The 20,569-nt window shown below is 44.7% G+C and overlaps 2 protein-coding genes across 2 annotated transcripts in view; one reads left to right on the forward strand and one right to left on the reverse strand.

Annotated features, from left to right (window-relative positions):
* Nucleotides 1-359: 359 nt before the first annotated feature.
* Nucleotides 360-3,779, reverse strand: LOC311063354 (elongation factor-like GTPase 1; the record flags this gene model as incomplete). The annotated part of the gene is made up of 1 exon (XM_084082750.1): nucleotides 360-3,779. The coding sequence occupies one exon, from the start codon at nucleotides 3,777-3,779 to the stop codon at nucleotides 360-362; it is 3,420 nt and encodes a 1,139-aa protein (XP_083938876.1).
* A 4,072-nt stretch (nucleotides 3,780-7,851) lies between these two features.
* LOC311062648 (WD repeat-containing protein 26-like) overlaps nucleotides 7,852-20,569 on the forward strand; it is a 41,250-nt gene continuing 28,532 nt past the window's right edge. The window contains exons 1-3 of the mRNA XM_084081847.1: nucleotides 7,852-8,476; nucleotides 12,456-12,555; nucleotides 19,109-19,165. Coding sequence (XP_083937973.1) covers nucleotides 7,998-8,476; nucleotides 12,456-12,555; nucleotides 19,109-19,165 — 636 coding nt within the window. The 5' untranslated portion in view covers nucleotides 7,852-7,997. The remainder of the gene's footprint in view (nucleotides 8,477-12,455; nucleotides 12,556-19,108; nucleotides 19,166-20,569) is intronic.

The following is a 20,569-nucleotide window of genomic DNA, read 5'->3' on the forward strand; positions in this document are numbered from 1 at the left end:
CTCATTTCTTAGTGTCATCACTTCCAATTTCACTTGTTTAATCTATATCCTGATTGAGTTCTCTATCCTGATTGGATAAAATTGGAAATTTGAAACGAAAATGCATTTTCTGTTTTTTAAAGAGCTGGAGAGACAAGGAGACTCCTTTTAGTGAACAAACACTCTATAGCAATGAGTACTATCAGAATATAGAGCTATTTAACACTTTTTTAACCTTAATTTTAACCAAAGAAAATCACTTACCCTACCTTTAACATTTGTGTGGATTATGTCATCCTTTGTGCAAGGCAAAAACTTTCTATACCACAGTCAGTAGTGCATATGAATTACAGCCAGGAGGTTTTGTTGGGACGGGGTGCCTATTTGTTCTTGCTCAGCGTCCTCTGTTTCTGTGCATGCTCCACTACCTTGTCTTCCACGTAGAGGCCCTTACGCCTGCGCACAGCGTTCATGTACTTGAGGGCCCGGTTGGCGGAGTCCGCTTTCTCCCCAAAGTGCAGGTACTCCTCCTCGGTGGTGGGAACCCAGTAGGGATCGCCGCCGATCACCTCCCAGTGGCTGAACACCAGCTGTGGGCTGGCCAATCCACTGGTCCTCTTGCGGATCTCGTCCGCAAATCCAAAGCTTTCGGCTACGGGGAGGACAGCCTTGATGAGGAACGTGTCCGTCCCTTCCATCATCTCCTCGAGGTGAACGTGACCCTCTCTCTTCCCCAGAACGCCGTACACGCGGCCCAGCACCTCAGCGGCGGCCACGATCTCACAGGTGTACATGGCAGCCATGAGTCTCTGGGGCTTGGCCTGGAAGGCACGGTGACACGCCTCCTTCATGGCGGCAATCAGCTGGCCAGACATAGGCCCGAAGCAGTCCACGGGCTCCGTCCTGCATTCAGCCTGATTCTCCACTGCCGTCGCCATGCCCTCCGCTGACGGGGGAGACACCTCACCCGCTCCCCGTGCTTCTCCTTCAGCCTTTGGCTCAGCCTCGGCCTCACTGCCTGCTGAGGCCTCATGGGACGTGTAGTCCTCCTCCATAGACTGCTGCTGCTGAGGATGGCATGAGGACTTCATGTCCCACCTTTCCACTGAGAAGCAGACTCCCATTAGGGGCTCCTCGCACATGGGGCCCGAACGGGCGGCCAGCTGGAAGCCGCTGACGATGCTGTTGTCAAAGTCTTTGAGAGAGGTGGCTTGGCTGCCGCCGAGGTCCCCTCCTCTCTCATCTCCGTCCAGACACTGCCAGACAGATGGCCTCTGGTAGCCCTCGACACTGTTCAGCAGCATGTTAGGTCCACACCCGCGTGGTCCAAAGGCCCATATGTGCTCCACTGCATTCCTCCACTTCCATCCTTGCAACAGGCTCTGTAGCTGGGCTTTGAGTGTTGTGATGGCCTCGAGGGTCCTGGGGCTCACATCCAGGGTCCTCCCCTCCCTAAGGGACAGATTAATGTGCTCCAGGGTCCGTACCAATTCTGAACTGCCTTCCAACAGACGAGTCACCTCCTCGGGCAGGGGGATGGCGCGTACCCCCACTGTGGCCAGTCTGTTGGGGGTAGTGACGGTCACAAGACCACTGCGGTTCAGGTTGAGGGTGTCAAGCAAATGGCCTTGCGAATTCTCCACTTTCACCTGGTGAATTACAGCCACCTTCTTCTGTTTGCCCAGATCCTCATTGACCATATCCACCTTCGGAGGACGCACCACTGTCTCTCTGAAGGGAATGATGGGTTCTGATGCACTGATCTGAATCTTAGCGAACCTCTCTCTGAGGTCATCCAAGCAGCGTTGCAGGTGGACCTCTCCAGCAGTGACCAGGATGTATTCACCTGTCTCCTGGATGAGCATCTCAACACACGGGTCAGCCTGGTTCAGCAGACGCATGCCCCGCACTAGCTTGGGCATCTCACTTGAGTGTTTGGGTTCGAGGGCGACGCGTATGATGGGGCTGCCAAAGTTGAGAGGCGTGAAGGCGGGACAGGCAGGGGAAGTGGAGAGGGTAGCCGACTTCAACACACACTCCTCTAGGCCTCCGATACCCAAGATGTTTCCTGAAGGCACCTCCTCTAGTTCCTCCAGCTCCCTGCCCATCAGCAGGTAAAGGCTGTCCAGAGTGCAGCAGGAGAGGTGAGGCACGGCGGGCAGAGCCTCTGCAGCACCACAGCCCCTTGGCAGCATGGTCAGACCCTGGGAAGGATCATATTTGGGACCCAGGACAAACACTTTCTGTCCCCTCTTCACCACTCCGCTGTAGACTCTGGCAAAGGCCACAAACGTCTCCTTCCCCTCATCCTCATCCCCTGGTTTTGCCTGCTCTTCCACTGTCAGATTCTCCATCTGAGCTGAGACACACACTCCACTTTCTGACTGGGCGTGTCCTCCTCCTTGGCTATCTCTTTGCTGATTGGCTGTCATCCTGTCAGCGTGCCTCTGTCTGGCCAGCTCGCTGCGCTGGGCGATCTCCTCCTGGGACAGTGGCCTCTTTTTGTTCTGAGGCAAAGCCTTGGCATCCACGGCAAACATCTTGGACACAAAGATGATGACGGGTGAGTCATCCTCGCTGGAACACTGGAGGAAGGCTGTCTTGAGTGCCTGCGTCTGGTTGGGGAGCGAGTCGAATCGTCGCGCTCCGACACTCATCAGCTTCTCCACCCTTTCCTCTGCTATGTCCAGAGGACTGGGCAGCTTCTCACAAACCATCGAGAGCACAGCCTGTGAGACAGGCAACCACTGCCTGCAGATGGCACCGAGGAGGACTTTGGGGTTGGAGTGCTGAGAGTCACGGACCTTCACCGACACTCCTAGTGATGTCACAACCTTTTCCACCTTCTCCTTGTCTCTCCTGATGACAACAGCATCATATAAACTCCAAATGTTATCCAGAACTAGCTGCACAAACAGCGGTTTCTGCCCTTTGGCCCGGGCTCCCTTCATGATCTTCTTGGCTTTAGCATTGAGGTAGAAATCTCCCCACAAGGTTTTAAGGAGAACTTCCTCTTTAATGCCCATCCTCTGGCTGTAGATGCGGGCAAAGTGCTGGATGCTGAATCCCCATCCGTCTATGGCACTGCTGAACACCACGTTGCCCTGGTCAGGAGAAAAGTACAGGTGGGAATCATCTGTCTCCTCCAGCCGTGTGCTCCAGTCATACACCAGCGCTGCTCCTGAATGCTTCGCTGCTGCTGGACCTCCTTCACTCTCCTCCTCCTTCTCTGCTCGCTCCTCCATCACCTTGGATCTGAAAAGCAACCCCGTCTCTGCGTTCACCTTTTCCATAATCTTCTGTAGGTGTACGTACGCTTCCTGGGAAGTAAGCTTCAGCTCCAGAATCAGTCTGTCAATCTTATTGATGACCAGAACGGGTCTGATGTTCTCCAGCCAGGCCTGACACAGCACCGCCCGGGTCTGGGGACAGACGCCCTCCGCGGCGTCGACGACGACAATGGCTCCGTCACACAGCCGGACGGCCGTGGACACCTCGGAAGAAAAGTCGACGTGACCCGGAGAGTCGACCAGGTTTAACAGGTACTCTTTCTCCCCGAGTGCATAGTGTAGAGAGATGGCACTAGACTTCATAGTGATTCCACGAATCTCTTCATCCTTCCTGCTGTCCAGGTACCGCAGCTGTCCAGCCAGGTGACTTGGTATGATGCCGTTGCTTGCCACTAAGCAGTCAGCCAGAGTAGTTTTGCCATGGTCAACATGTGCCAGAATGCAGAGATTTCTTATGTTGCTGGGGTGTTTCTGCAGTGTAATGATCTTGTCTAAGCTTGTGTGCCTCATTTGCTAATTAGGCGGGAAAATAAATAAATCTGGAGATTGTTCGTTGAATCTTAGAGTATCCCTGAGATTACTGTGCCTTTTATCATTGGCTACAGTGCTAATGTGAGCATGTGCAAGTGGGATGTGATCCCGGTGATGTCACTATCGTCGGTCTGATCCATATACGCAGTTAGCTCCATATATGGAATTCCAGGAGGTCTTACTGTTTGTACCCAAATATGGAGTCCATGACGTGGCCTGACTCACCTGAGTGGTGACCATAACGACTTTTTATTTTGTAACTATTAGGCAACTATGGCAACCTATCAAGCTGTATGACGTGAAAGCCTTCGTTACACGTGGATCAATCTAAATGTTTCGCCAAAACGGCATTGTTTACGATATACTGTATTGCACTTGGTCATTGAGATGACCATCACGATGAGGTCACAATGACTGGCCTACCAAAGCAACAGTGATTGAATATCAATGATAACCTGATAGTAACAAACCTTGATGCTGTGAAAACCTTTTCAACAGCTTCCCGAGGTGTTCTTATGTCGTTTGGAACGGTGGTTGTCCAGAACCGCCAAGCCGACCACTATGCCCGTATATGGGCATATTGAGATCCCTGATGTCATCAATTTTACATCATAGGACTGACGTCATAGTACTCAAATTATTCTAAGTACTTTGGTGGTGGGTACTGCACTGCATACTCTGCCAACGGCTATAACGAGTAGCCTACTCTGTCAATAGTAAGTACACCAGGTATTGCACCAAACCATTTACAAATTCAAATTAATTTGTTTGTGATCACAATTTTCTGAAATTGATCATCCAAGACAAAGACCATGTTCAGGCTAAAGCCAACTTTAGTGTAACATGGTGTTTTGGTCAACTTTTCAGAACATGATCATTTCAGAAGACACAGTTAGTGCAAACAGACTTTACCTCTTGATGACAGTTGTATGTGAAGTGATGAATTGAATCCTATTAGTTCATATTGTCTTCGTAATAAATTCTGAATAAATCAGTTTTTGGTTGTGAGCATCTGACTTAATTAAAAAATGTCCCCCCTCCATTTGGTAACAAACAAGTGTTTGGCCTTTTGTTTGTTAAACAAACACTATCATAAAGTGGGGGGAAAAAAACTCCTAATAATACCCTAAACTTTTTCATGTTGACTCATCAGTCCACAACCATCTATTCACTCTGGCAGCCCAACTCAACCCAACTTTGGCCTATCTAGATTGGAGTCAGATTGGTTGAATCAAGTCTGAACAGCAGAAAACCACCTGGAAATGTAGTTTTGGTAAATCCAATTTGGACCACATCCTTGTTCAGGCTGCATCAAACCATCAAAATCTGATTTGGGCTGGATTTGGGCTGCCAGTCTGAACAAGAGTTTGACACTGTGAGTTCTGTGACCAGCACTGTCTCAGCACATCTACCCTACCCACCTGCTGCAACTGCAAGTCAATATGAGGCACCTTCCATTCCCTTGCAAATCTTTTTCAATGATTTTAGAACACAAAAGTGCATGGACAAAACTGACAACCAAGCAGACTAACAAAATAACATAAAGAAAAAGAAAGGGGGGGAAAATAAAGATACTTGCAAATATAATACATTATAATATAATACATTATTATACAGTATTTACACATACAATACAATACAATACAATATAATACAAATACAATACAAAACATATTGTATTTTAAATGATATATATATATAAATTATAATACCCGTTGTACTTCATCCATTGGTTACTTTACTTTAGTTCATTTAAATGAATGTAATATTATTTTTTATCAATTACATTTATAATTGATAAAATTAAAGTAATTTATGATATGATTAAAATTAAAAAGATGATTCAATGAATAATGTATAACTTAATTAATTTAAATGTGTATTTAACTATTGGTTAATTTATAGTACTAAGATAAGATTTGCATGTATTTTTTCTATGTCCCATTTATGCATTGCCGTAGGCCTACTTCGGTGTCGCACGGCCGAAGACACAAATTAGCCGATCTACAAGCTCACAACGTGTCGTGGATGGGAGTCACGCTACGCGTTGTGAGCTTGTAGATCGGCTAATGTTTCTTCGGGCCGCAAATCTTCGGCTACTTTCGGCTACAATCGGGGGCTTTTTTAAAGAAGACGTTCTACCACCAGTGTTGCCATGTCCGCTTATTATACGTTTTGAATTCGCTTGTAAATATTGGTATTTGTGGTTTGCTTTTTTTTAAGCTTGTTTCTAAAGTGTAGTTGCTTTAATATTTGGGCTTGTTTCTAACGTGTAGTTGTTTATTTGGGCTTGTTTCTAAAGTGTAGTTGTTTATTTGGGCTTGTTTCTAACGTGTACTTGTTTATTTGGGCTTGTTTCTAAAGTGTAGTTGTTTATTTGGGCTTGTTTCTAATGTGTAGTTGTTTATTTGGGCTTGTTTCTAAAGTGTAGTTGTTTATTTGGGCTTGTTTCTAACGTGTAGTTGTTTATTTGGGCTTGTTTCTAAAGTGTAGTTGTTTATTTGGGCATGTTTCTAACGTGTAGTTGTTTATTTGGGCTTGTTTCTAAAGTGTAGTTGTTTATTTGGGCTTGTTTCTAACGTTTAGTTGTTTATTTGGGCTTGTTTCTAAAGTGTAGTTGTTTATTTGGGCTTGTTTCTAACGTGTAGTTGTTTATTTGGGCTTGTTTCTAAAGTGTAGTTGATTATTTGGGCTTGTTTATAAAGTATAGTTGCTTATTTGTTTTGATTGATTGAATACTTTATTAGCAGTTTCACCAGTTTGCCAAAAATACAATACAAGGTGGATTTTAAACCCAAGAAAGCCTGTGGCTCGTTTCCATTGGGGTCCTTTGTACTCAATTCATCAAAACATTTAATGACCGACAAATATACAATATATGCAAAACATCATATAAACAGTTTGAAAACAAAAATATGTACAGTTACAGTAAACAGTTTTTTTTGGGGGGGTTTCCCTTTTTTTGGAAGATTTTTATTTGAAAATAGCAGATCTACAAACTGACAAGGCGTCGCATCACGACACGTTGTAACTTGTGAGCTTTTTCAATCAGCCAATGTATAGCCTATTCAGTATGGGGTTAGAGTGCTCATGTGGCCTAGTGGCTTCTTTTGGGCTTGTTTTCATGGACCTGGTTGCTTGTTTCTCTCGCACGACCTGGCAACGCTGCATTCTACCACCCGGAAGCGCGTCGTCATCCCAAAGCCTATACCGCTTGTGCAAGGACGCGCTATGATTGGCCAGTAGCCGCTTTGAGTGGCAGTTGGGGCAAACGCTCTCCCCAAAACATGATTTAGGATTCTGTCCCCGACCACATCGGTACATAATACATATCTCAAACGGCTGTGAGTGGGCTGAGGCGAACTTCGCAACGTTCGGTTTGGAGACTTATCTTACTTTATCGGCAAAAGAAAATGGAAAAAAGAGTGCAGCAGGATTCGATCCAACGAAATTGGGAGCAGTTTAATTATTAGCGAAGCACGCCATATTATAATGTGTTGAATGCATAGAATAATAATACATCGGTTGAATGTTATGCTGAGAGGCAGTTCCGCGTTCGTCACAGAAGCGGGGCGTGGTCATAGAGCACAAGCGGTATAGGTTTTGGAACGACGCCCCGGAAGCATGGCAGTCAGTGCAGGAATTTCCGGTGACGTCAGCGTGCGGGGACTCCATTAGGGCTGCAGCTGTTCTGGAGGAAACAACAACAACCTGGCCGCTTCTCTCTCAACGGACCCCCGAACCTACGTCTCTTATCCGGGGAGCTCTGACCCTCCGCCTCGGCCTCCTCTCCTCTCTCCCCCCCCGCCCGGAGCTCAGCCTCCGCCGGGCCTCCGAACCACGGCCGCTCTCGGCGAGGAAACTCTGGCCTCCGCCGCCTCCACCTCCTCCTCTTCCTCCTCCTCCGACTCGGACACCGGCGGAGCGTCGCCGCCCCCGCGGAAGAAGCACCGAGCCTCGGCGGCGGAGGGAGTAGGAGAGCCCGGGGCTTCGACGACGGTCGCGACGGGCCCGACGGATTCCGGCGGAGTCGCTGCTGCTGTTCTGGGACCCGCTGCTGCCGCCGCCGCTGCCGCTGTCGCTGCCACCTCTTCTCCCCCACCACCACCACCTCCTCCTTCGTCGTCTTCTTTACATTCTCCTCCGGCCTCCACCTCGTCCTCCATCCACTTCAACCGGAGCGTCGTGAACAGAGACATGCAGTCGAACGGGGCAGCGGCAGCAGCGGCGGCGGCAGCAGCAGCGGCGGCGGCGGGGCAGCAGGACCAGCAGGACCCGCCGGCCGCGGCGGAGCCCTCCTGCCCGAGCAGCAGCGCACAGAACGGGGAGTCTTCGTCCTCCTCCTCCTCGTCGTCGTCCTCCACGGCCGGTGGTGGTGCCGGCGGTGGTGGTGGTGGTGGTGGGACTCACTCCTCAAACGGACTCCTCATGACCAGCAGCACAAACAACGGGAATATCGTCGGTACCACCAGCAGCAACGGAGCTGTTGCTTCTTCCTCTTCGACGACAACCACCACCACCACCGGCGGAGCTGGAGCTCCTCCGCCCGGCTCTTCGTCCTCCTCCACGGGCCCGGAGGCAGCGGGCTCCTCGCTGAAGAAGAAGAAGCGTCTCTCCCAGTCCGAGGAGGACGTGATCAGGTTGATAGGACAACATCTCCACGGGCTGGGGCTCAAGTAAGTGGATCAGATGGTTGGTCGTGGGAGAGCTCCACAGAAACAAACCTAAAGTGTTGTTTATTGATGTGTTTTATGTCAAAGCATTAATTTTTTTTCGCCGTCGTTAAGACGGGAAGAAAAAAAAACTTCACCCCCAAAAAAACCTCGTAAACACACAAAGTGTAGCCCTGGTTTAGACGTGTTTTCTTTTATTTTTGAATTCGTGTTGGGCCAGTGTGTGTGTGCGTTTTGACAGACAGACACAAACATGATGGGGGGATGGGGTGTTATATACAGTCCTCTGTGTAAAAAAGCTCTGCTAGTTGTGAGATGAAGAAGAAGGGCTCCATCTTGCACAATAACACAGTTAGCAGCACACTGATCGCTTTGCTGCTAATCTACCCCTTAATCTATCTCCGAGGGGGTGCAAAACACAACCAAATACCACCGCTTTTGTGCACACCAACTCTGTGTTACACATACTTAACGTTTAAACACCGAGGGTTTGAAATGTTTTGTGTTCAAACAACAACAACAACAACCACCAGCCCCCTTTTCCTTAAGAGAACCAGACAGCAGTCACTAGTCCACCATTTGAGTGGTTGTTATTATTATTATTCAACCACGACAGACTCACACACACAGGACGTTATTGATATGAACAGCAGCTGGATCTTGTGTGTGTGTGCGTTTAAATAATGGATGTTTAATACCGAATTATGTGGATGCATCTAGAGAAAGATGCCATGTACACAGTCCATCATGACATGTTATACATGCATACAAAGCGTTATAAATCAAGACTGTCATTGTCACACAAGAAGCATATAAGTGTAATATTAGCGTATATAAGCTATTAATATGATATAAGCGTCGATTATTTATTTTTTGTCCTGGTGGTCACCCTTGTTTATCCTTTTTTACCATAATCACGATTGATAATGATGATGGCCCGTTTTCTTCTGCTAGACAACGTTACATGGACATAAATAATTAGGCCACATTATTAGAACAATAAGCATGGCTATTATGACAGCTGTCATGGATGTTTTGATATTCTAAGTGCACTCTTTCTGAAGCTTTGAGCTGTCACCTACTAGAACGCCTTTATTCTCATATACATGTATATATTCGTGTATCCATCACATGACACCATTTCATACAGCAGCAGGAGGCTTTTATCTCACCACCAACTTGGCAACTTGTGTTTTTTCTGACATTTAAAATGTTAGAAAACACACAAGTTGCCAAGTTGGCGGCGAGATAAAAGCCTCCTGCTTGAGGACACAAATGTTGTGTCCTCTGTTGTCGTGTGTGTGTGTGTGTGTGTGTGTGTGTGTGTGTGTGTGTGTGTGTGTGTGTGTGTGTGTGTGTGTGTGTGTGTGTGTGTGTGTGTGTGTGTGTCAGGGCAATGTCAGCAGTGTCAGTCGCACACAATGTCACGTATATAAACTACTGTATGATATTATTTAGCCCTCCTATAACTCGACATTGGTGGTGGACACGGTTCAGAGAAAACAAGTTTCCCCTGTTGGGGATGTGATACAGTTTCATCGTGACTAAATGCACGTCTAAACCAGCTGTTATAGATTAGAAACGTTGGGGTTTGAATCTAATTATAGCTTAGCGCCTGCTTGAACGCATCGACGCTCTGCATGAAATATATTTCTAGCATTGCACTTTTAAAAGCTGCCACTGTTGCTCTCCTTAATGGACTGATAATGCACTGGTCAATAGCCGTTCCTCCACTTCTCTCTCTCTCTCTCTTCTGTCCGGCTTTTGTCTAAAGGCAGCTGCCATTACACAGTACTGTAAAGAGAGAGGGAGAGAGGGAGAGAAAAGCCTAGGTTGCTGTGTTTACATAGGGAGAGGATACATGGCATTGTGTGGTGTGTGTGTGTGTGTGCGTGTGTGTGTGTGTGTGTGTGGGACAGAATAGAAGAGACGCCCCTACGTCTCACATGTGGAAATGCAAGTGAAGGTAGCTGACAGGATAATGCTGAAAACACTGCTGCGCCACTCAATTGATACCTGAGGATGATGTCATTATGCTGAGGTGTCAGCACCCCCCCCCCACCCCCCCCCCCTTCCTCAGATCAGATCTTAGCCTTGTGTCACTGGTCTGTCACTGTTGGGGGAAAGGCCTTGAAGACACGTCTGTTCTCTCAGCCGTCTCTCCCCTCACACAATGTCATTCATATAGAAGTGTCTTTTTGTACCGTTGTTTATGAACTTCAGTCTGGCAGACCCAGTCTCTTCTGTTTGGACATAGCAGCATTACTTGACCAAATGCCATAGATTGATCGCTACAGCAGTGGTTCTCAAACTTTTTCGTGCCAAGGACCCCCAAATAGACACTTATTAGCCCGCGGACCCCCATTTGAAAAGATAAGCCAGGGACCCTCATAATAGAAGATTTGTACGTCTCTAGCGGTGATTTTCAACCATTTTAATTTCAAGGACCCCCAGTTTGACATGCATTAGGCTACGGACCCCCATTTAATGTCATGTATGTCTCTGGGACCCCAATTTCTATTGTAAAATCAATGTTAATTTAACTCTGAGAGTGTACAAATGGAACCAAATGGACCCGTTAGGGTCCATTTGGTTCCATTTGTACACTCAGAGTTACAGACCCATAAGGGTCCATTTGGTCGCTGTCCATCATTTAGCTGGGGACCCCCTGGAACCCCCTTAAGTACCCCTGGGGGTCCTCGGACCCCACTTTGAGAACCAATGCGCTACAGAACATTAAGATGGGTATATACTATATAAGCTAGGGCTGGGCAATGTATTGATATTATATTGATATCGTGATTTGAGACTAGATATATCGATTTGTCGGTGATTTGGGATAATCATAAAAATATCGTCGTGATATGGCATAACTTTTAAGAGTTGTCTTTTCCTCATGCCCTGTTTTATACTTTAAACCATTTTCACAAGCTCACCAGTCACCACACCAGTGTTAATTTAGTTGACTAAGACTAAGAGACTAAGATTTTGGTATTTAGTCGACTAAGACTAAACCATTTCAGATGACTAAATTAGGACATAAACTAAATGGTGTGTGTGTGTGTCAAAAGACTAAGACTACATCAGAGTTTGCTGTCAAAATAAACACGGCAACACACATCGCGATGCAATGCATTGTGAGCTTGTAGATTTGCTATTTCTCTATTACAAAAAGAGAAATCACTTATATCGAGGTATTTGGTCAAACATTTTGTGATATTGTATTTTGTCCATAGCGCCCAGCTCTAGTATAAGCCCATCAACATGGCCAAATCCAGTGGTGTGTTCTACCGTATTACGCTGTATATGCCGTATACAGTCCAGATTTTTTTGGGGAAAAGCGTATACAGTCTAATAACCATTTCATCCATTGAAAACGCAATAGCGCATACCCACGACCACGCGCATGTAGTGCATGGAATAATTATCGTATACCCTCCGAAAAAACCTAGAACACAACACACCACTGGCCAAATCATACATTATTGTCATATTAATGTAAAAGCCTTGAGCAGACATGATTGGTACACAGTAAAGACCCCTGAGTGTTATAATGTATCCATTTTGTAACTCTTGAGAGGTGTACAAAATGTAACCAACCAAACAGGTCAATTTGATTACGTTTGCACACTGTCTGAGTCAAATGAACTCAACACCAAAAGAAGAGTTTACTGTGTTGCGACTTGATTGGCCGACACCAGTGGGTGCTTCCTTTATAAACTGTGATGATGTCATCATGTGTTATTTTTTGAGCTCTGTGGTCATGGTTAAACTCTTAAGTAATCTTTTCCCTTCTTGCCCTCCGCCTTTATCTGTGTCATCCTTCTGTCTCTCTCTCTCTATACCGCTCTATCTTTCCCCCTCCTGTCTTCTCTCTGTCTCTGTGTCTCTCTGTCTCCTCTCTCTCTGTGTCTCTGTCTGTCTCTTCCTCTCTCTGTCTCCCTCTCCGTCTCCTTCTCTCTCTCCCTCTCTCTCTCTGCAGTCAGACAGTGGACCTGCTGATGCAGGAGTCGGGCTGCAGACTGGAACACCCCTCCGCCACCAAGTTCCGCAACCATGTCATGGAGGGGGAGTGGGACAAGGTCTGTCTCCTTAAGGTTACCATGGTTACACCATAAGCTTTCCTGTACAGTATATACCAGACCAGTGGTTCTCAAACTTTTACATTTCATGGACCCCCCCCAGGTTTGTTACGCTTTAGACCCCCATAACTCAGAGAGTCTACTAATAAGGATCCATTTGGTTCCTTTCGTACAGTCTCTTGAGTTACAGACCCATAAGGGTCCATTTGGTTCATTTCGTACAGTCTCTTGAGTTACAGACCCATAAGGGTCCATTTGGGTTCCTCCTAACTATCAATAATTTAGCTGGGGACCCCCTGGAACCCTCCATGGGCCCCTGGACCCCACTTTTGAGAACCACTGGACCGGCTGCGATGGGAGTGTATACTATTTTCCTGTGTTCCTGGTTCTTCAGATATGTAGAGATAAATGGTTCTTTTATTTCGACCATGAGAACTAACGCGAACCGCCACCTTATGTAAAGTATTTCCCGGGTTCTGTGTTCTTTGTTTCCGTAACGCTACGACACGGTTTCACATCATGTTCTCACACCTTCTCAGAACCTTAATGTGGTACTATTAACCCCTTTAGTTCAACTCAGAACATATACTTTACAAATGTTTTGAAAACAGCAGATCTACAATCTCACAGACGTGTTGTGATTTGTGTTCCTGGAAAGTTGGCACGCTATAATAGAAGCCATTGTTCTCATTAATTAACCTGTTCAATCCGGGAACGCATCTGTGTCATTTTAAGATTTATTTGGGTATTTTTGAAAAATGTGTGCACATCTTTGAATTTATATTTTTTAAAAGCGAACATTAGTAACTCAAATCTTTGCTTCTGGGGGATATTAGCCCGCTGACCCCCATTTGAAAAGGGACCCCCAGGGACCCCCTATAAGAGATGATGTTTGACGCGAGCCTCTTGATGCAGCAAATTTAGCAGGTCATTTTTAACCCATTAAAACCCGGGAAAGCATCTGTGTCGTTTTAGATTTTAGCGTTGGCTATTCAAAAATAGCAGATGTACAAGCTCACAGTTTGTACTTCTGCTTAGGGCAGTGATTCTGAACCATTTTTAATTACATTCAAGGACCCCCCCCCCCCCCCCCCCCCCCCGCCCATTTTGATATACCATGGTATACCATTTTGTTCGCTGGGACCCCCAATCTACACTGTAGTATCATCAGTGTTAATGTAACTCTTGAGAGTGTACAAATGGACCTAAACGGGTCCATTTGTACACTCTGAGTTACGGGCCCATAAGGGTCTAATTGGTTCCTAACTATCAATCATTTGGCTGGGTACCCCCTGGAACCCCCCCCCCCCCCGGCCAGGACCCCCCTTTGAAAACCAGTGCTTTAAGTGTCATTCTGCTGAGCTGCTGGACTACTAACCTGGCGTCACCAGACTTTCCACCTCGGAGGGAAGCCTGGTTGTCTCCGCCAGTATGGTGGAGAGTATGTTTTCGTCTCCGTCCGTCCGTGTGTGTGTCCGTCTCAGCCAAGCTAACATTGGTCAAGCTTCGCGTGACAATATGTTGTCACCAATGCTTTGATTGGCTAGCGAGACGCATGATGAAATAAAAACCTATAAATTGCACCACGCGCTGCAAAAAATCATTTATATTTTTTGAAGTGAGCTTCCATCACTGTGATGACCACTGTTGTTTCTAAATATGAATGGGGTGTGATTTTTTTTGTCTCCGCCAGGAGAGTTTTACCCTCCGTGTGTGTGTCCGTCTCAGCCAAGCTAACATTGGTCAAGTGACAAGTGACAATATGTAATATAAATAGGTAAGACAGGATTAATCAGGAACAGTACTGGCGGAGACCTGTGCTCCGAGGAGCACATTTTCTAGTATTAGTTCTAAAACTAGCCGTGTGATCCGGTTTAGAAAAAAGGAACAACATAATCGTGGTTCCGGTTGGCGTTGCGTTGTTTTTGTTCCCCACATAATGCTAATCAATTAGTTTAGTCTCGCTGGTCGTGCTACGAGTTAGAATAAAAGATGGACATACCAAAACCATTATTATACCAAAAGAAACAAAACGATTATACCAAACTTAACACATTTTAACCCATTGAGACCTGAAGCCGATTCTACATGTCTCCTAAATCTCAACAGTTTTCTGAAAAACGTATGTTTCTATATCAGTGGTGCTCAAACTTTTTCATGTCAAGGACCCCCAAAATTATATGTATTTGACTGCGGACCCCCATCAAAATATTTTGTTCCAGGGACCCCCCAGAAGCAAAGATTTGAGTTAAAAATGTTTGCTTTAAAAATATATATATATTCAAAGATTTGCACACATTTTCACGATTTTCCAAAAATAGCAGATCTACAAGCTCGAGCTATGAGCTTGTAGATCTGCTATTTTTGAATAGCCCAAAGTGTAAAATAATACTTTTTAGCTCAAATCTAAAAATGACACAGTTCCAGGTCTTAATGGGTTAACATGAATCCAGCATACACACTGATGATATTGCTGTCAAAATAAGTCTTATGAAGCGATCTGTGAAATCTATGAAAAAGTTGAATCTGCAACACAAGGTTACTTACAATATGTAGTGGGCCGGCGGGGGGTCCCTACTTCATCTCTCTCTCAGCTAAGGGGGTCCTTGGTCCTTCAGTCCCCCCCCCCGTCCGTCCGTCCGTCCGTCTCTCCACTGGTCGGATCTAAATAAAGCAACAACAAAAAAAACAGTGTTAAAAATACCCCATATCATATGGTGGTGTACACACATGGTTTCACTAGTGGTCTCTCTCTCGTCCGTTATACAACAGGTCGAGGCGATCTACAAATGTATTAGTCACACACGCGTGTTAGATATTAATAGATTAAGACCGGGGAATACATCTGTGTCATTTTAAGATTTCTTTGGCTATTCAAAAAATAACAGATCTACAAGGTCATTGCCGCACTACGAGCTTGTAGCTCAGCTATTTTTGAACAATTGTGAAAATGTGTGCAAATCTTTTGAATATCTTTTTAAAGCGAACATTTGTAACTCAAATATTTGCTTCTGGGGGATTCTACAAATGTCTTCTAAATCCTAAAATAGGTTATGTTGCTATAATATCTGTGGTTCTCAAAGTTTTTCATGTCAAGGACCACCCAAAATGATATGTATTTGCCCAGGGACCCCCCCCCCCCAGAAGCAAAGATCTGAGTTACAAATGCTCGCTTTAACTCTTTGCCAGACTGCCAGAAATAAAACATAGTTTGCGTTTTTTTGTTTTCCTTACCTTTTCAACTAGTCACAGAATATTTATCTCCAGTATGATCGATCCCCCGATTGTTGCTAAACACAATAAAACTAGAAAATGTGCTCTTCGGAGCACAGGTCTCTGCCAGTACTGTTCCTGATTAATCCTGTCTTACCTATTTATATTACATATTGTCACGTGTCACTTGACCAATGTTAGCTTGGCTGATGGAAGCTCACTTCAAAAAATATAAATGATTTTTTGAAGTGACACACCTATTTACAGGTTTCTATTTCGTCATGCGTCTCGCTAGCCAATCAAAGCACACCCTTTCAACATATTGTCACGTGTCACGTGAAGCTTGACCAATGTTAGCTTGGCAGACACACGGAAGGACGGAGACGAAAACATACTCTCCACCTCTGGCGGAGACAAAAATGCAGAGGAAATCCAGGGAGGCAGATCTACAAGCTATGAGCTTGTATTATCTGCTATTTTTGAGCAGCCAAAGAAATCTTAAAATGACACAGTTGCTTTCCCGGTCTAAATGGATTAATAATAACATCGGTATATGCACCTGGCAACCTTTTTGACAGCGGTACCTATAGGTTCTGCGTACGTATGTATGTACACTCCCTTCCTCTTACTGTTAAAATGACATAACATTTTTGTAGGTACTCATGAAGGTATAGCCACAGAAATACTTCATACATATCAAACTAGACAGACACAGTAGTGTGCGACAAGACACAAACATGGCGGGGATGATCCCCACCATGTTTGTTTGTTTGTTTATAGCCTGTAAGCTCTGCTAGTTGTAAGATGAAGAAGGAGCAGGGCTCCATCTTGCACAACGACATCCTGATCGCCGCACAGCAAAAAACCCTCAGCGTTAATCTAACTGACGGTTACAAATGGATAGTACATAATACATTAACCCATTGAGACCTGGAACGCATCTGTGTCACTTTTTGATTTGAGCTAAAAAAAGCATTATTTTACACTTTGGCTATGAGCTTGTAGATCTGCTAGTTTTGAAAAATCGTGAAAATGTGTGCAAATCTTTGAATATATATATTTTTAAAGCAAACATTTTTAACTCAAACCTTTGCGTCTGGGGGTCCCTGGAACAAAACATTTTGAGATGGGGATCCGCGGCCAAATACATATCATTCTGGGGGTCCTTGACATGAAACATATAGACCCCCGAAGTCTGACGTAATTTACACATCCTTGGCTTGTCTACCTGGTTCGCGGTTTTCCACCCCCATTCTGAATCCCATAGACGTGTTTAATATCGCGTCAAATAAGAACTGTGTTCCCAATAAACAAGTGACCCCGGCGTTACTTTTTAAAACCGGTTTTACTCTTATGGATATGAAGCATCAACTGACGGTGAGAAAACGGTAATGTTACTTCCGCCGAATTAGTTACATTTTCGCCAGAAACAGACTGTTTCAAATATAAGTGACTGACTATCATAAACGATACAGAACCTCCTCCCTGACAATATCGCAGAGACAGTTTGCTTATTTCTGGACCACAATTCTTATATGAGACGATTCTATGAGGACCCAATGTTATTCTCCATAGCGAAATTACTTTACGAACCTGGGGATGAACGAGTGACGTCAGGACTTCGGTGGTCTATAGAGCACCACTGACATAGAAACATACGTTTTTCAGAAAACCGTTAGGATTTATAAGACATTTTGCAGAATCGGAACCTCAGGCCTCAATGGGTTAACACCAAAGGTTTGACTGTGTTATATACCTCTGGCTGGCATTGGAAGTAAGAACCATGTAGAAATGTTGTTATTCCTACAGAGAGGGATAGTAAAATAATGTTCAAGGTCATACTTTTTTTGAATTTGAAATGGAGCAGGCACAGTCCTTATCGCGTGCCCTCTGCATTATTCAGTTATCATGTTTGCCCCGTGCCGACAAGAGTTCCCCCGAAGCACTGGAAATAATTATCAAAGGGCCATGAAGGCCTCATTACAGTCAATAAAGTAGGAAACTTGAAAACATGGGCTTTATAGTAATATGTTTCTAGGAGTTGTTTGTGTAATTGGCTTATAAAACGAGCGACTGCCGGGCTGGAAGACATTGTTCCGGGACCGTCCATAAAATGCCTCTCGTTTCAAGCTCGTAAAAGTGGACTCGTATTAAAAAAATGACCTCGTAAATCTGCTGTAAAACAGGCGTGCGTCAAAAACCGTAACTGCGGCATATTATTACGATCCTCCCCCCCCACGTACGGTTAACCCATTTAGACCGGGGAAGCATCTTGTGTCATTATAGATTTCTTTGGCTCTTCAAAAAATAGCAGATATACAAGTTATATGAGCTTGTAGACCTTGCTATTTCTTGGGGAAATCGTGATAATTTGTGCTTTTAAAATAATTTTAACTCCGATCTGTGCTTCTGGGCGTCCCTGGAACAACATATTTTGAGATGGGGGTCCACGGCAAATACATATCATTTTGGGGGTCCTTGACATGGAGAAGTTGGAGCACCACTGATAATATAGCAACATACTGTTAGGATTTAGATTTTCTTTTAGATATGAATGGTAAATGGTGCATTTTTATAGCGCTTTTATCCAAAGCGCTTTACATAGATTGTGCATTACATTCACCCATTCACACACACATTCACACACACATTCACACACACATTCATACACACATTCATACACACATTAACACACCGATGGAGGAGGAAACCATGCAAGGCACCAACCTGCTCATCGGGAGCAACTAGGGGTTCAGCGTCTTGCTCAAGGACACTTCCACACTAACTCTAGGGGAGCCCGGGATCGAACCTCAAGGTTCCCATCCGGCCACTCTACCCCTGAGCCGATATGTATTTGCCCGCGGACCCCCCATCTCAAAATGTTTTGTTCCAGGGACCTCCCATGAAGCAATGATTTGAGTTACACATGTTTGTTTAAAAAATATATATATTTTGAAAGATGTGCACACATTTTCACGATTTTTCAAAAATAGCAGATCTACAAGCTCATAGCGTGGCACTCGGTGCCACGCTATGAGCTTGTAGATCTGCTATTTTTGAATAGCCAAAGAAATCTTTACAAAATGACACGGACGCGTTCCCGGTCTTAAAGGGTTAACGTATGTAGGCCAAGGCTCATCTCCGGCGAGAACGCGTTAACCGAACGCTCAATGCCTCATATCGCTCATCATGTGTTGTGTGTGATTTTTGACTGTTCTATTTCCCCCCCCCTCCACCACCACCAAACCCTGTGTGCATGCATACATGGAAAGTGCTGAGCTAACCAGTTGTATCTCTCTCTCTCTCTCTCTCTGCCCCCTCCTCTTTGTTTTTGGTCCAGGCTGAGAATGATCTCAACGAGCTGAGAGCACTGATGCATTCTCCCAACGCTATTGTGGTAAGCCCCAAACCTGACCCCCTGACCTCTTAGCCCCAGTGACACAGCACAGTAATGAGGAGACACCATGGTGCTTCTAGAATGGTACCCAGCTGTATAGCTTCTAGTTAGAGGACTAAAGAGAGGGAGAGACCATCACTGGTGGAAAGTAACTAAGTACATTTACTCAACTACTGTACTTAAGTACAAGTTTTAGGTACTTTTACTTTACTGGAGTATTTCCAATTCTTTGTACTTTTACTTCTACTCCACAACATCTGATCTCAGAGGCAAATATTGTACTTTTACTCCAGTACAATCATTTGAAAACTTTAGTTACTAGTTACTTTGCAGATATAAATTATTATAAAACATTAGCCACTTTAGCCCTATTTTATACTAGGCTATTTTCAAAACATTTTAGTACTTTTACTTTTGGTACTTTAAAGGGCAAGACCACTTTGGTAGAGGTTTGGGTTGTGTATTTACCTTGCCATGATGTAACTCCAAAGGTGGACAAGAAATACAAAATTATTGCTCCATTGATTAGAAATTGATAATTGAAAATATGCTCCTCATTGACTTACATTGTACGGTAAAACAGCTCTCAAAGTCACTCTTTTAGCACATAAACGAACACAAACAAAGCTGATTCAGACAATATAGAACATCACCAAACCCAGTACTGTTTTTTTTTTTAAATAAAAATGTCAACTTCCTGTTGATTTTGCCATTTCAAGTAGAAAACCCGGACTGGATCCGCCGATCCGGATCCATATCTTCAAATAGTAAAATTAACAGGAAGTTGACATTTTTATTAAAAAAACAAACAGTAGTGGGTTTGGTGATGCTCTATATTGTCTGAATCAGCTTTGTTTGGGTTCATTTATGTGCTAAAAGAGTGACTTTGAGAGCTGTTTTACCGTACAATGTAAGTCAATGAGGAGCATATTTTGAATTATCAATTTCTAATCAATGGAGCAATTATTTTTGATTTCTTGCCCACCTTTGGAGTTACATCATGGCAAGGTAACCCAAACCTCTACCAAAGTGGTCTTGTACTTGGTCCAATACTTTTGTACTTTTAATCAAGTCAATTTTGAATTTCGGACTTTAACTTGTAACAGAGTACTTCTTTCTACATTGCAGTATTGATACTTTTACTTAAATAAATCATTTCAGTACTTTTTCCACCACTGATACCGACCATGACTTTTGCACTGTTCCGGGCCGATGCCTTGCCAAAAAGCGTGTCGGTCACCCAGAAGAGGTTTGCCCGTTGCAGTATCTGGCTCTTTGAGGCCATGCATGTTCAATGAACTGTTGTTATTTTTGTGTTGGGAGCTTGACATCATTTCTTTTACCAGCCAGCACACACACACACACACACACACACACACACACACACACACACACACACACACA

Source organism: Gymnoscopelus microlampas, assembly GCF_963454915.1.
Source record: "Gymnoscopelus microlampas genome assembly, chromosome: 16".
In the NCBI taxonomy this organism is placed as follows: Eukaryota; Metazoa; Chordata; class Actinopteri; order Myctophiformes; family Myctophidae; genus Gymnoscopelus; species Gymnoscopelus microlampas.